Genomic DNA, 17,343 nt, shown 5'->3' with positions numbered 1-17,343 from the left:
AAATAAATAATAAAAATAATGATAATAATAATAATAATAATAATAATAATAATAATAATAAAATTCACCTAACAAAATTAGTTTATAAAATAATTTTCTTTACTAATTTTAACATTAGTAAATAAAAATTTAATATACAACCCAAAATTTGATTATTTCAATGAGATTGCAAAATTAATCTATGAAACAATATTCGAACTTTACTAATATTAATATAAAGATTTAACTCATGAACTAAAAGAAAATTGAATGAATTCACATAATCTTACAATTTTTTTTTTTTAATTTAATTTTTTATTTTTAAAAAATAGTTTTTGAGTGTACTAACATTAATATAGAGAATGGTTCAATTCCCATAATCTTACAAAAATGATTTTTTGATTTTGTTAATATTAATATAGATAATGCTTCAAGTCACATAATCTTATTATGTTAATATAAAGAAAGATTCAATTCACATATTATAAAATTACCTTTTTAGAAAATAATTTTTCTGATTTTATTAACAAAAAGCAAAATACAAGACAAAAATATGATTAATAATATAAATTTTAAGAATTAATCAATACAATTTTTGAGCATAGGGAGCATTATTTTACAAAAGGTCCATAAATTCTAATTTAATATTTACTATCTTGTGTTATTTGGTTAAAATGAACATTAAAAATCGAATTCAGAAAAGAATGAATTCCCTCATTTCAAAATATAAAATATAATATTTTGGACAAAAATACCCTTCAATAAATTTTTAATTTTTATCAAAGGTTTTTGATGATTTTTTTTTTTTTAAATATCGTCTCCTCAATATATCACCCACCGATATTGTTTCTATGCCTTCCCATACACGATATATATCGCCTATATTTAACGAAATTTTCGTAGTTGTTGTGAACAAGACGAAGAAGATAAAATTATCAAAGTGAGATTACATATATTACAAATGTGGGTGTTATTTTATTGCTTTAATTAAATATTTCATTCTCTAGTGGTTTGTCTACCTCACTCAATCCTTCAAATCCTTCAAACCTGAATCCAAACTTGGAATTGGATTTCTTGAGAACGAGAATAAACCAAAGCTTCAAATGGGTCTTCTATGATCCACCATCTCAATATCTGTTTGCGTGGTGAGAAACCCAGGACAAGGAAAGGAAACTTGGATTTTTAATCTTTATGGTTGGGGGTGTCTTGTTTCTGGAAACCTAAAACCGCGTTTCAGCTGAGCGCAATTCTTGATTCCCTTTTTGTTTTCAACGTATTCTGGGCAAGCAGAGAGAACACTCCTGATTTTGGAGATTAGAGATTGATGGCTTTGGAAACTGTCGGAGGGGTCGTGCTGGACAAAGTTATAGGAGAATTGATAAAACCCTTTGTGGATGGAGGAAAGAAGCAAGCTGCGTTCGGTGACATCTTACAACGAGTCAAGTCCATTATCAAACTCATAGGGCCGACCGTCCGTCAGATCAAAAAATTGAGCGCAGAGTTGGATCGTCCAAAGGAGGAAAGTGAGAACTTAATCCAACTGTTTGATGAAGGCGAGAAGCTTATTCAAAAATGCTCTAAGCTCAATTGGTGGATGCCCAATCGCTGGAAATACGCCAATAAGCTTACTGCCTTTTACGAGTCTCTTCTTCGCTTCTTCCAGTTCCATATGCCGCTGCAACAATTTATGACCAACATGGAGATTTTGGCCCATCTGCAATCTCAATTCAGATATGGAACTGGTGGGGTTTCTGGTCAAATGGGGTATTTGGGTTCGGGAGGTAGTCGGGTTTCTGGTGAGATTGGATACTTGGATCCTTGCAATGCCCCTGACCCCCCTGATTTTATGGTGGGACTGGATGTGCCTCTGAAAGAAGTGAAAAAGCGGCTGTTCAAGGATGATACATCAGTGATTGTGGTATCGGCACCTGGAGGATGTGGGAAGACCACACTGGTTCAAAAACTTTGTCAAGACCCGGATGTTAAAGGTATCTTCTCTTCTCTTCTTTTCTCTGTTAGTAATTTAGGGAAGGATCCTGATACAGTAGGGAGTCGCACAAAGAAAAAACACCATCAATCCTGCATCTTGAGTCTCATTGCTGTCCTCGGGACTCGTTGGTTTCCACCAGTCTCTCATTCACACGGGTCAACTTTGGCGGGTTGGGCTAGAGATTCGGACAGAATTTGGCAATCATTTTTATTAATCAGGTTGAGGTTAAATTAGATTTTTTCTTACTCGAGTTCAATTTAGATAAGGTTAGAGTGAAGATTCACACAACCCTAGTCTTAATGCCATTTTTATAATATTTATAATTTATACTATTTTATATAATGATATTTATTTTTTTAGATTTTAAAAAAAGACATCAAATTGTATTATATTTTTAAAGTATATAAGTTTATTTTTATTTTTTTTGTTATCTTAAAATTTTAAAGATTTTGTAAATAACATTATGGATAAATTTTAAATTATGCAACCTGACCAATTTGATCTCAACACGAGTTTAGAGAAATGGGGTTGGATTGAGGTTGGGTTGAATATTTCGGATTAGAGGTCAAGTTGGATTGCGCTTAGATTGATTGTTTCTTAATTTGGGTTGAGCTCGGGTTAACTATCAACCTGATAAACCTGCCTAGGTTGCATACCTACTCTCTATCCACTATCTGTTTGTTTTCCACCAAGCCTCTGTTCTTTTGATTTGTATTTGATTGTCTCATTGTTTTGTAACTTAGTCTCATCCTTTTTAACCCTGGCTTCATCCATCGTAGCTTGCTCTTATCCTTTGTACCTTTATTTAGTGGCCCATATTTCATGATGTGCTATCAACTGTTGACATTAAAAATTCCATAAATATTGATTTAGTACTTTAAAATTTTCCTTTTGGAAATCAAAAGATTATTCAATGGCCCATACATCACGATGCACTATCAACGGTTGACATTCAAAGTTTGATGAATGCTGGTTTGGTACTTCCAAAATTTTCCTTTTGGAAATCAAAAGATTTTCTTAATACACTTCTGCTATGTTTCATAATAAAAATGATTTTCTCTGGAAACTATGGAAAAATATCAAAAAAAAGAAAAAAAAAAGAAGGGAAAACTTTAAAAAAAATTCTCTCCAATTTTCCTAAGACAAAGACGGGAAAGTTTGAGGAAAATGCATTCCTTGACATTATTATTATTATTTTTTTGGTGGCTTTTCTGTTGACAATCAGATAATTCCTTACCTTTTTCTTTGCTTTTATTTTTGTCTCTCCATTTTCATTCCTTCAAACTTGGCAGGAACTTTGATGTTGGGTTAGGAGCTTTGAGTTTGAGAGAGCTAACTATAAGGTGCAATAATCAAACCAAGTTGGGGTATAGACATGAAATTATCAAGCAAAATTCATTTTTAGGCCAAGGATCATCTCATGAAAAATTACTTAGAACTGATTACTTTGCTCAATTTTGCTACTTTTGTATTCCATATCACAAATCTCCAAATATCCTTCCAATGGTTACCTTCTTCCATGTTGTTTGAACAGAAAATTTTAAGGACAACATCTTCTATGTCACCGTGTCCAAGGTGCACAACCTAAAACTCATAGTACGGAAACTATTTGAACATAATGGTTTCCGGGTGCCTGAGTTTCAAACTGATGAAGATGCAATCAACCAGTTGGAACAACTGCTGAAAAACCAAGCAAGAAAAGCTCCTATACTGTTGGTCCTTGATGATGTTTGGAAGGAACCTGAATTCCCTCTTCAGAAGTTTGCATTTAAAATACCAGAATACAGGATTCTGGTTACATCAAGATATGAATTTCCAAGCTTTGGCTCTACCTACAAACTGAAATTGTTGAATGATGAAGATGCCATGAAGCTTTTTCGGCACTCAGCATTCCTGACAGATGGGGATTTCATGCCGGATGAAGATTTTGATGAAGATCTTGTGAATGAGGTGATTTCTCGATCATTTGAGTGAATGTTAGAAACTACTCCTATTACTTTAAAGTATAGATGATTTATTTGGTGGATTTGAATTTGCAGATTGTGAAAAGGTGCGGGGGATTCCCTCTGGCCCTCCAAGTCATTGGCGGATCACTCTGTGGGCAACCAGTAGAGATCTGGAAAAGCAGACTGATGGAATTTTCGAAAGGTCAATCCATTTTCGATTCTGGGAAACGTCTTCTTGATTGCCTCCAACTTAGCTTAACTTCCTTGGATGGTGAGCAGAAGGAGCGCTTTATGGACCTGGGTTCATTTCCTGAAGACCAAAAAATACCTGTCACTGCTCTTATAGATATGTGGGCAGAATTGTACAAACTCGATAAAAATGGTGTGCAGGCTATTTCCAACCTTCATAAACTCTCCTTACAGAATCTGCTCAAACTGGTAGTCACAAGGTGTGGAGTCTTCTTGTTGTACTGTGTTCTTATATATTCGTTTGTTTGCTATTCACATCAATGTTTACTACTGATATTATGTACGTGATTCTATAATATTTAGTCTTCTAGATTAATCAAAAGTTTATTATGATGCATGACACTCTATAGCTTATTTGATTTCTGATAGCTGAACTTTTAATTAAACATTCACACATAAGGTCAATTATTTTAGAAATTTTTGCACAACCTCTCCCTTAGCAAACAGTTTCTGCCTGCTCCCCAGGAAAGATGCAACTGAGGTTGATGGCTACTATGACGAGGCCTTTGTCTTGCAACATGACCTTCTCAGAGACCTAGCCATGCATGAGAGCAGCCAGGAACCTATGGAACAAAGGAAAAGACTAATCCTTGACTTGAGTGGAAATAAGCTCCCTGAGTGGTGGACTGAAGAAAAACAACCCTGCTTCAAGGCTCGGCTTATGTCAATCTCCACAGGTTTGCTCTCTCTTAGAATGCAACCCACTAATTTGCTGCTATTCTTTGTCCTCCCTATCCCCTCACATCTTATAGGATACTTCTGTAGACCAAATGTTCTCTTCAAGCTGGTGCAACATGCAAGTGCCTGAAGTGGAGGTTCTGATACTCAACTTTCAGGCAACGGAAAACTACACATTCCCGAACTTCATGAAGCAAATGGATAATTTGAAGGTCTTAATAGTAACAAATTATGGTTCCAGTGCTGCTGAGCTGATTAATTTTTCAGTCCTCGGTTCTTTATCCCGTCTAAAGAGAATCAGGTTAGAGCAGGTTTCAATACCAACCCTCTGCGACACCATGGTAGAGTTAAAGAATGTGGAGAAAATATCCTTGGTTATGTGTAAGATCAATCAGGCTTTTAACAGTTGTGCCATCCAGATTTCCAACATGTTGCCGAATCTTCTGGAAATAAATATCAGCTACTGCAGTGACCTGGTGGGATTACCTGAGGGGCTCTGTGATTTAGTCCATCTAAAGAAGCTCAGCATCTCCAACTGCCATAAGCTATCTGCACTGCCAGGAGGAATCGGGAGGCTGGAAAATCTTGAAGTGCTGAGGCTTCATGCTTGCACAAAACTATTGGGATTGCCAGACTCAATCGGAGGCCTCCACAAGTTGACTGTTCTTGATATTACTGGTTGTCTTCGGATGGCGAAACTGCCAAAACAAATGGGTAAGTTGTGTAGCTTGAGAAAGCTCTACATGAGAAGGTGCTCAGGTTTGAGAGAGCTGCCACCATCAATCATGGATCTGAAGCAGTTGAAGAAAGTAATCTGTGACATAGAGACGGCCGAGCTGTGGGAAGAGCACCATTTCACCAATTTGAAGATAACAATACCCGAAGAGACTATTGATTTAAATTGGCTTTGAAATTCTGGCTCCTGAGCAAACTTCACTTCGCGATGATGCTGAAATGCCTTTGATGTATCACTTTGTTTTCTTGCCAAGCTGTTCTCCCTGTATAAAAAGCCATGTAGCCTTGCAGAAAGGGAAGCACTTTTTTTTTGTACAATGTCATGTGAACAAATAAGGGAAGCAATGTTGTAATGATTTACTTATGTAATCCATTTAATGAATAGATTGTGTTTCAATTTGATTATTGAAGTTATGTAATCCATTTGCTTAGGGGGTGTTTGATAAAACTTAATACTTATTATTTAATGACTTAAGTTGAATTTAAGTTAAATTATTTATAAGTTGTTGCTTTAAAACTTATTACTTAATTCATTTTTTAAGTATTAATGTTGTTTAATAAAATTAACTTAAAATTTACTCTAATTTATCAAATTGATATATTTATCCTCATAAATTATAACTAAAGGTCAAGTAACAATAGAGGTTGTGGAATAACAAAAGAAATCGTGGAATTAATTAGGGTAAATATAGATAAAAAGGTAAAATGAAAATATGGTGTACTTATTACTTAAAGTTGTTTTTGACTTTAAGTTATAACATTAAGTTATTGTACCAAACATACTTAATTTATTTAATGATTTAAATTAAGTTATTAAATCATTTTAAGTTATTAATTAGTTGGTATATCAAACACCCACTTAATCAAACTTAAATGAATCATTTATGAATAGTTTCACTCATATAAATTTATTAGCGTTATATATTTAAAAATAATAACAATTAAAAATATTTTTAGTATAATTAAAAAAACTAAATAAATAGGTGTGATTTAAATATATTTTTTATTTTCTATTTTTTTTTTAAATAATAGTAAGTTTTATGTGATATGCAAAAACACTTTAATATAAATAGGTGTGATTTAACTACATTTTTTATTTTCTATTTTTTTTTAAAATAATAGTAAGTTTTATGTGATATGTAAAAACACTTTAATACTTATTTTAAACCGACAATGATTCATAAAAATCTTAAAATTTAGGTTTTATCAAAATTTAAAATAATTTTAAAGACATAAGTAGAATTTATACATTTTACATGAGTTATCATATTTCATATGAAAGTTATTGCTTGTATCCTAGTAAGCAAAATAATGTCAAAGTTATTGCTTGTATCCTAATAAGCAAAATAATGTCAAATGAGTTAGATGTTTCTATTTAAATAAAAAGATTTAAATATAAGCTTAGTAACTTCAAATTTCTACATGTTGTCACGTTATGTTGGTTTTTTGTGTTCGACATTACCACTTCTTTTCATTTCACCCACCGTACTTTTCCATTAAAGGTTATGAAAGTTTTGGTTGTGGGTGACAAAAAACTTGATACGATTCCCTAACATGACTCACTCCTAACACATTTTTTTATGAATTTGTGTTGAGTATAATTATATTTGGACAAATTTTATTGATATGTATGACTTGTTTAATAAACAAGTTATTTTTTTTGTCAACCTACATAATACGAATATGACTTATTCAATAATTTTGTTTATAAGTCTAAGTATTATAGGGAAACTTGGATATCTCCGTTCCTAACCCTGGATCTTTTAGGGTGGTTGCAATCTATTCCTAGAGCTCTCTGAATCTAATAGCATAAAAAACAATAGGTATTTAAAAACTTAGATAAAGAGATTAGAGATGTTTTACCTTAGATCTGGATGTTCCAAAATCAATTCCAATTCAATGAAGTTGTATAGAGTGAATCACAAGCCTCGCTAACCAAGTAGCCTTTCTCTTGATCACTCACTCTCATGGATTTAGGCTTGAGAAAAGGGTGGTATTCTCTTAAAGGGAGAGGCTACGGTTTTTGTTTGGAATCTCAAAGTGAAGAGCATACAAATTGAAGTCTTAAACCCTTAAGGAGGTTTATACAGGCTTCTTTATGGGATTAAGTGACTTGAGCCCAACTTGGGCTTAGGCCATTTAATCTAGCTTACTTGGTTCCTAATTAATTTATTAGCCCTATTGAACTCCAATTAATTAACCCACTTTAGAAACTCAAAAATACCTTAAAAACCATGCCACCATAAATCATGAGCTCGAACGGGGACCACTAAGACCCACAAGAAAATACTAAATCTTCAAAATCTAAATTTGAATTTGATTCAACATCCTACTACAAAAAATCAACTACACTCAATATGCTAGGAAATTACATTGAGATATAATTGAGTTTATGACCTACTATTCACTACATGCAAACTCCTTATGATTTGGTGTCCATGATCTATCAAGGTATATGCTATCAACCTCTCAAGATCACCTCTCCAATTCTTGACTTATGGATATTTCTATTATGTGATCAATTAACATACTCTACCTTACAAGAACAAATGTCAAATTCCACTTAAGGAATTGATGGGAAAACTCGGATCTCTCTGTTTCCTAAGCCTAAATTAGGTTAGGAACATGTATAACTATCCTAGGCTTTTTTTAAATCCTATGTACAACGAAAAAAATAGCATTTTTAAACTTTAAAGGGATTCAAAAAGTGCTAACGAAAACCATACCTCAGATTCGGATGTTCTCGAATCAAATCCACGTGGTGAAGACGAAGAATGAAATCTCAGAAGTCTCGTAAACCCGAAGTCTTCTGCCCGACAACTCAAACCTTGATCTTGACACACTTTCGGTGGGGATGGAAGGGAGGATGGAGGTTATGACTCTCTTTCTCTCTTTGGAGATGGAAGATGACTCTTTAGAAAAATCAGTGAGAACCCTAACCCTAAAGGGGGTATTTTTATAAGGCTTCTTACTAGGGTTAAGTGACTGGAGCCTACTAAGGGCTTGGGTCACTTAATCTAGCTTAAAACGGGTCCTAATTGAGTAATTAATCCAATAGAGCCTACTAATTAATTAATTAGCTCAATCTAAAGACCTTATTCACTTGTCCTTATGCAACCTTACATAATTACCAAAATGCTCATATGCATAAAAGTGAACTTGAAGCCAATGTGATCCTTATAACCCATGCCAACAAGGTATATGAGTTCAGAGCGGGGACCACTGAGACCCATAGGAATACTAGCTCCCTTAGAATCCAATTTTGAAGTTGATTCAATATCCCATTATAGAGAACCAACTAAACTCCAATATCTTATGTAAATAACAACGCGATATGAAGTGCTCGAGTCTGTGACTTGCTATCCATTGTGTTCAATCTTTCCATGAACTAGTGTCCATAGTCCAACAAGGTGAAAGCTATTAGCATTTCAAGACTACCTTTACCATCCTTGAGTTATAGATCCCCCTATTGTGTGTTCAATTGACATATCTTAGCTCTCAAAGAGCCTATGTCAAGTTCCACTTAAGGAACTACTAGGACTATAGTTTCCATGAACACACCTCCTTAGGATCACCGAAGGGGACAAACTGTCTCAATCCTAATAGATATCATGGTGCCTTTATTGAGAAAATTGATCGATTGATTTTTCATCGTTTATAACATCAAAACAAAATTTATAACCTAATTTAACTATGCTAAAGTAACTTTTGCCCGATCAAAAAGGGTTTTTAGCAAAAGTTATGGTAGTATAGAGGTCTTAGGTATTGTCCACTGTGATAGATTATTTTCAGTAATTAAGGCTTGAATAGAGGGAAAAGAAATGATTGTGATAAAGTGAAATTGGATTGACAATTCATGATAAAAATTCAAAATAACAATGATTTCAAATTGAGAGGAACAATAAAATGTAAAATAAAAGGAAATTAATAAGAAAAAAACTCGCAAAGTTAGGATTTTCTAGAAAACAATTTCTATGGTAATAGATGTTGCGATCTATTTTCCATCAAGTTAGATTGAAAATCAAAATTCTCATCTAAACCGATTTTTGATTTAGTTTTAGGTCTAGATCTAATTTCTCTTCAAATTAGATTATCTAATCCAAAAGTTTAATTTAAACCATATATTCAATTCATCTTCAATCATCTTCCAATGATTCACACAATGCAACTATTTGATCTCATCAAATCTAACTTTAAGAATTTAATGAATTTACTTAGTTTGCATTGTAGTAATCATTCAAGAAAATTTGAAGAGAAAAATCCCCAAAATTCAATTAATCAATCAATTGGATCAAATTACGTTTGCAATTAAAGCTCATTTCTCTAATTCACCATAGATCTTACCTCTTGATCCTTATTCATCCTAGAAAAATGAGATTTAGCCACTCATGCTTAGAAATTTGGTCTCACAAGGCATGTTTGACTAGTAAGAAAATGAGGAAAAATGAAAGAAAATAGAGAATTCTATTAAGAGAGAGAATCTAGAAAATTCTACAATCAAAAGTGTTTAAAAAACTCTTTACATGAGAAATTCAAGTTTCTATTTATAGGCCAAGGTCAAGTGGACACTTGGCATCATCTAAGAGGTTTTCCAGAACCTTCTCCATTCGAAAATTTGGAGTTTAACAACAAAATAATCATTTCGCATGAGCTCAACCATTTCGCATGAAGAGAATCAATTTCGCATGGTCATGCGAAATCAATGGAGCAACAACAATAACAATAACTTTTTGGACCACTTCACATGACTGTGTGAAATTTTCGCATGTTCATGCGAAATCAACTTAGCCATCCTCCTTATATTGCAGTCAATTTTCCTCCTTTGGTCCATTTCGCACAATCATGCCAAATTTTCTGATGATCATACGAATTTGCAATATTTTGATTTTGAGCTTCCTTTGATCATTTTTTTCATTTTCCTCTTTTGACTCTACCTTAACTACCTCCAAATTGGCTCCAAATCCTGATCCAATTACATTGCTTCTTCCTCATCATCCACATTATTTGTCCTCTTCAATTTGATTCATCTCTTTCATCACCAATTTATCAAAATCATACTTTGAAATGACTCCAAAACTTCATAAAACTTGTTAGTAACTCTTGTAAGGGCAACACCATATTAATTGAGCATTTTAGACATAATTACTAAAAAAATGTGAAACTCATGAGAATTACTATCTAAAATATGCTTTTTTTGAGTAGTAATCAAATACCTATTGCTACCAACTTCCATCAATAATGACCCAATCCATAGGGAATATATGATTAGCTTACGATCTTACTCGCAGGTCAAAGCCATTGCTAACTTCAGCATAAGCTCAATATTCTCTCAAGGTTGAGAGACAACACAATGAAGCAACTTGGTGAAGTCATGACTATTTGATAGCCTTAAGTCATAAATCGCCATAGGTCCAATCCAATGTGCAATCATACGCACTAGCGCACTCACCATGGGAAACCCATCCCAATAGCGAAGACTAACTATCCCTCCAATTAGGAGGTGGTGCACTACAACCTCTAATAGGTTGCCTAGACCCATGAATCAACTATGAACAAGTCATCTATTTGCAAGAAACCCATTGTTGGCATCATAAATCTAAGTAATGGAAGCAGTACCAATTATTGAAAAATTGATATTTTAGGGTTAAAGTATTAACCTTTAGGTTTGGATGTTCCCAAACCTTAAATTCCATGTGTTGAGGATGATCTTGAAGTTGTTGGAAGTTTGTCTCGTAAACCCTTGATCATCCGTCCGATGACTCAATCTTGTTCTTGGCACACTTTTGATGGGGAGGAAAGGAGGGTGGAGGCTATTGCTCTTTTTCTCTCTGGATGGTGGAAGACAAAAATTATGGAAACCCTAACCCCTAAGGGGTATTTATAGGGATCCTAATTGGGCTTAAGGGACCTGAGCCTATATGGGCTTAGGTCACTTAATTTAGCCCAAAATGGGTCTTAATTGATTAATTAACCCAATAGGGCCTACTAATTAATCAATTAGCCCAATCCAGAGACCTTGTTCACTTATCCCTACATAAGTACCAAAACACCCTTATGCATAAAAGTGAACCTGGAGTCAATCCGATCCTCATAATATGTGATAACAAGGTATATGAGCCCAGAGTAGGGACTACTAGGACCCATAGGAGTACTGGTTCACTCAGAATCCAATTTTGAAGTTGATTCAACATCCCATTCTAGAGAATCAGCTGAACTCTAGTATCCTATGTGAATAAAAATGAGACACTAAGTGCTTGGGTTCGTGACCTACTATTCACTGCATGTAGACTCCCCATGAACTAGTGTTCATAATCTAACAAGATAGTGCTATCACCTATCAAGATTACCTTCCAAATACTTGAGTTACGGATCCTACTTATTAATTATTATATAATCAAATGACATATTCTAGCCCCAAGGAACATATGTTAAATTCCATAAAATGAATTAGTATGGCCACAGATTTCATGATCACATGTCCTTTGGATCACCCAAGGGAATACACTGTCTCAATCCCATGAGATATCATGGTGCCTATATTGAAAATACCTTTTGCCATTAGCCTCCATCAATAGTGAAGTAATCCATAAGAATATATGACCACTTTAGGGTCTTACCCATAAGTCAAAGCCTCTTGTTGATTTTGGAACAGACTCAATATCCTCTTAAAGTTGAGATTCCATGCAGTATAGTACCTTGGTGAACCATGACAATTGATAGCCTTGCGTCATGATTCATTGTAGGTTTTGTCCAATGTGCATCACATACACCAGTGCACTTACCATGGGAAACCCATCCCGATGACCAAGATAAGCTATCCTTCCAATTAGGAGGTTGTGCATTATAGTCTCTATTGGATTGCCCAAATCCATGAACCAACTGTGGACAACTTATCTACTTATAAGGAACCCATGACTTGTATCTTTTGTACAACTCCTAATGCACCCAAGTCATGTACAATGTAAGAGATATAGACTGAATACTCAAATCAATGTCAATACACTAAAGGGATAGTTAGGGTATAACTAAGTCTAACCTTGTTACATCATGTCTTGCTTTTAGGGGCTTAATCCCAACAAACTCCTACTAGCCCCAAAAGTAGACTAGGCACCGTAGAAAATATTCTGCTCCATAGTTAACTTGTTATCCCCCAATCCTTATTTTGAAACTAAATTTATGAAAATCTATAGATTTAATTATCATTGTTTTCTTGGCTTATCAATCAAATCACAATTTCATTGCAATTACTTTTTCATAAAAATCAGTACTTGACTTATTTTAGGCAAAATTAGTTAAAATTTTTTATTCTCTAAGGATGATAACCCGAATACTACATGCCATGGTAATTTTTTCTCTAGTTTTTATTGACTAAGATCACAACGTAATTAGGCTTTAGTAATCTTATACAATTGAGAAGTAAATACCAGTCACTCCTAATGCACCCAAGTCATGCATAATATAAGAGATGTCAAACTTGAATGCTCAACATATATAATGCAAAAATGGGATAAAAGAGAATTAGAATCATAATATAAATATTAATGAACTCCATTTATTATTATATCATGTCATGCTTTTAAGGGCACTATTCCAACAATCTTTGACTAACTTGATCGATCTTTTATGTTGTTTAAAATACGAAGCCTTTTTACGTAGCAACTCTGGTCAAGAAAAACCAGACAAAGTCACTACGACTTTTATAGTACTCCAACCATTGTCATTAGGGACTAGCTTATGAAATTTGTCAATACTAGGATAAATGAATTGCTTTTGTTTGAATCATAAAGTGGAAAACAGTATGTGAATAAAGTGAAACTAAGTAAAAGAAATTAAATTAATAAAAAAATGAATATTGATTTTGAATTCGATTGACTCAAGTTTGGAGCTTTCCACAATCCAACTTAAGGTATAGAAATTAAAGAGAACAAAGGTTTTTTTTTTCTTTAAGTAATATGATCTTAGGGTGTTAGGGTCCTTGGCCTTTCGTGATCAACTCAAGCTCTAAAACTCAAGATCGCATCCGAAACCTAATTTTCCTTTTAAAAATAGACTCTTAAAACCATCAAATAAATGAGATGAATTACCAGTTTAAGATTGACTTTTTAACTCTTCCTATTCCCTATAGCTTTGTTATGGGGCAGATAATGATAGGGAAAATCAGGATAACTAATGATCAAGAGTTACCAAGAATCACTAGTATTAGGTAATAATCTATCATATCGTTCCCTAAACTAACTCATAAGGATAGGGTAAAAACAAAACTGATAAATAGTAACTCAACCAATAATTAATATCATTTTTATAACAATTTACCCATTGTCCCTATAAATTTCCTAGCCCTTAAGTTTTCATACTTCAAGCCCCAAGTTGGCTTTTAATCTTTCAAGGGGGTGATGCCATAATCTCAGTCTATAAAAGAATAAAATTCCATAATTTGAATCAAGAAGAAATAAAAACAATATACTTAATAAAGAAGAAAAGAAACAAACCAAAGTTCTTGTCTTCATTTGCCTCTAAGATATCAATGACTTCTAACAAGTTTGTTTCAGGAACCAGGACTTGAAGACATAAAGCCATTACCCCCTTGGATAATTGTTTGAGCTTAAATCAGTCATTTTCATTTTCATTTTCATTATATATATATATATATATATATATATATATATTCATTCTTGACAAAAACAACTCAAGCTTTTCCTAAGAAGACTCTTATGTTGAATCAGATGATTCTACAACAAACTACATTCAAGATAAGAGTGACGATTATGAGGGTGTTCTCCCTCCAATAAGGAAATCAAAATAAGTTTTTTGTCACATGGCAAGATTAAGCTCAAGCTTTCTTGTGACTCTATACTAATAAGAATATTCTCCACCAACAAAGCTTTAAGCAATTTTTAGCACCGAAAACATATTTGTCTCAAGCATGTGAGCCCACAGTTTAAAAGCTAACTTGTCAGCCATCAATACTTAGCCGAAAGTAAGATTCCCTATGGAAAAGTCTAAAGTGCTACAATAAAAAGTTACTTTTATTGTTCACTTTTACTATTCACTATTCATCCATGAGTTCACTATTCCTTCACGAGAAGTTACTATTTAGAGTAGAAAGTCAAAAAGCATATAATACTTTATCTATTGCTTTGTACTGTTTAAGATTCCTTTTCCAGCTATTTATTGAGGCAAGCTTCTCAGTTGTAAGCACGTCCAATTTTTGACGCTTAAGCTTTTTATTCTCTTTCTCTCTCTCTCTTCTCTCTTTCACCATGTAACCTTTCAAGCCCAAAGCTTTCTTCAAAGCTTTCCTATCCATTTCTATTGTAAGATATTTCGTCCCCTGTTTCTCCTTATTATAAGTATGTTTTTCAAGTTTATTGTTTTCAAGTTACGTAATTTTCAAGTTATGTACTATAAAGTTTGGGTTGTCTTCAAGATTTCCTTGATTAACAACAATCCTATTGATTTGCTCTTGGAGGTCTGTTAAACCTAAGCTTGTGAATTGTCTTAAATCATTAATTTCCTTCTTATACTGTGTTACTTCTTCTTGAAGATCCTTAATGGTTACGTCTTTGGGAGACTGTTGGTTAAATCTTGTTAAGATTTCATTTAAGTTATAAGGATTTATAGTGTTCTTAATTTCTTGCTTACCTACAAATTTCTTAAAGACTTCATAAAGCTCTCTTGCTTAACCTTTTCATCTTCAACTTTTATTAAAACATCTAAAACTAGCTCTTGATCTTGGCTTATGACATTTATAGTCTTAGGTGGGCAATCACAATTACCCTTAATGCAATTATCTTGGTCACTAGAAGTTTGGCTTGAGATTTCCTCACTATCTAGTTGGTTAATATCATCTTCATTATCTGAATCAGTCCTTGATTCAGACTCTAAGGAGTTTAACATTACTTCATAAAACATGTCTTTTAAGTCTTCTGAGACATTCAAGTTATTAATTTTCTGTCAAATTCTTGAGGGTTTTTACTACTACTAGCATGGTTTGGAACTGTTGTTTCTTAAGAAGAAACTATGACATATCATCAGAGGCTGAAGCTTGTATAGGATGCTTAAGAAAATATTGCTTTACTATTTGCAATGAGGCATCATTTTTTAAAGCGTTCCACCATATAGTCTTAAAAGTCATTCCAAGGGCTGGAAAGGCTACTAATTCATCTGCAATAATGATATAGTCCCATTGGACTATCCAAGTAAGGCCAAATTTACTGAAAAAGAATAATAAAGGGGGAAAAACTAAAAGTTCTCTAGGGATAACAAAAGAATCTTTGAATAGCTCAAAGCCATCCAAGATGGGCTTTGGGAGAATCTTAATAGTTGGACCAAAATAAGTCCACCAATAGTGGGACCAAAATAGAAAATAAGGAAGTTAATGCTTAGATAGGAAATAGAACATCCATGAACGATGGAAGTCCTTATTCTGGATCAGAAAAGCATTGAACCATGCTCTTTGGTAATCCCAATAATTGAAAAATCTTGGTTTTGAAGGCTTAGAGAATTCTCTTGAAAAATTGGGATTCCCACACCACTACTTAACTGTAAGAATTTAAAAAATATGGCAGGTGGAGAAGGCCAAATCCAAGTTGCTGTATTTATCAGCATTGTGCTTGATTTTAATAGAGCCAGTTTCAACAAGGATTGCCTCATAAAATTCTCTTGTTTTTAAAAGATCACTAGAGGGATAATGAAAAGTTTCATGAAAAGCTTTTGCAGCTATCTCTCTGGGGTTTTCAGAGAAAAATTCTCTTTCAATAACGAAAATGGGTTGATTGAAATCTTTTTACCAATATCTTGATTTTGCAGAAAGAGGTGTGGGGTTGGCAGCCACCATAATTTTCTTATTTGAAAAAGACGAGCTTGATGCTAATTCCTTTTGAGAGGGATTAGCTTTAGTCACTTGCTTAAAGGTCTGAGACCCTGTAATAGTTGGGAATTGAGTAGGCTTGACTGGTTTAGAAGGATCTCAAGGATCATAGGACCAGGACAACATCTTATTAGGCATATGGTCAGAAGAAGGAAGCCTTGCTTCTTCTTCAAGTTCAACTTGTTGGCTCTAAAGCATTTTATGGGAAGAAAGAGCTTGATTGGATTGGGATTTTGGTGGTTTAGGAGTTTGGGTATTCTTTTTAGGGGCCATGATCTCTTGAATCCTGCAAAATTCATGATTTAGAAATCAGGGATTGAATTATTTTCTCCTTTAATATACTCAATTTGAAAATCAAAATTACTTTAAATAATTTGCCATCTAGCAAAAATATGCTTAGAAGCTATATTCTTAACATCCTTTTGTAAAACCGATTTTGCAGATTTGCAATCAACTCTTAATAAAAACTCTTGGTTTAAAAGATCATCTTGAAAATTTGAAATGCGTAAAACAATGCTTAAAATATCTTTTTTAATGGTGTTATGAATGAGTTCGGTAATATTCCAGGTTCTTGAAGTATATCTTACCAACATCTCATGGTTACCATCTCTTTGCTTACGAATCCCACCATAACCTATATCTGAGGCATTAGTCTCAACAATCTTAAAGGCTTCTGTATTGGTTAAACATGGTAGGTTTTTGACTCTTGGTTTGACAGTTTTGATAATCAAAACATCAACAATGAAGACAATGATGAAATAAAAAAACTGGTTAAAGATTTCATTCATTATGTTTTGAAATTCAGAAGGTGCATTCTTAAGACCAAAAGACATTACATTCCATTCATAATGTCCAAAGGGTACCACAAAGGTGGTCTTATATCTATTTTTTTTCTT

General features: G+C 33.6%; 1 protein-coding gene across 1 annotated transcript; it reads left to right on the top strand.

Annotated features, from left to right (window-relative positions):
- Positions 1-893: 893 nt before the first annotated feature.
- LOC100258423 (CC-NBS-LRR class disease resistance protein-like) lies at positions 894-5,982 on the top strand. The gene is made up of 5 exons (XM_002276554.4): positions 894-1,967; positions 3,504-3,919; positions 4,009-4,364; positions 4,630-4,841; positions 4,930-5,982. The coding sequence occupies exons 1-5, from the start codon at positions 1,304-1,306 to the stop codon at positions 5,751-5,753; spliced, it is 2,472 nt and encodes an 823-aa protein (XP_002276590.1). The 5' UTR covers positions 894-1,303; the 3' UTR covers positions 5,754-5,982.
- The last annotated feature ends 11,361 nt before the right edge of the window (positions 5,983-17,343 follow it).

This window comes from Vitis vinifera, chromosome 10, assembly GCF_030704535.1.
Source record: "Vitis vinifera cultivar Pinot Noir 40024 chromosome 10, ASM3070453v1".
Classification (NCBI taxonomy): Eukaryota; Viridiplantae; Streptophyta; class Magnoliopsida; order Vitales; family Vitaceae; genus Vitis; species Vitis vinifera.
Note: the sequence above shows the minus strand (reverse complement) of the source record. Positions and strands in the feature narration are given on the sequence as shown.

Coding starts and splice junctions, on each gene's coding strand:
- LOC100258423 (XM_002276554.4), top strand. CDS start 1,304: ATGGCTTTGGAAACTGTCGGAGGGGTCGTGCTGGACAAAGTTATAGGA. Junction 3,920..4,008: donor ATGAAGATCTTGTGAATGAG/GTGATTTCTCGA, acceptor TTGAATTTGCAG/ATTGTGAAAAGGTGCGGGGG. Junction 4,842..4,929: donor GCTTATGTCAATCTCCACAG/GTTTGCTCTCTC, acceptor ATACTTCTGTAG/ACCAAATGTTCTCTTCAAGC.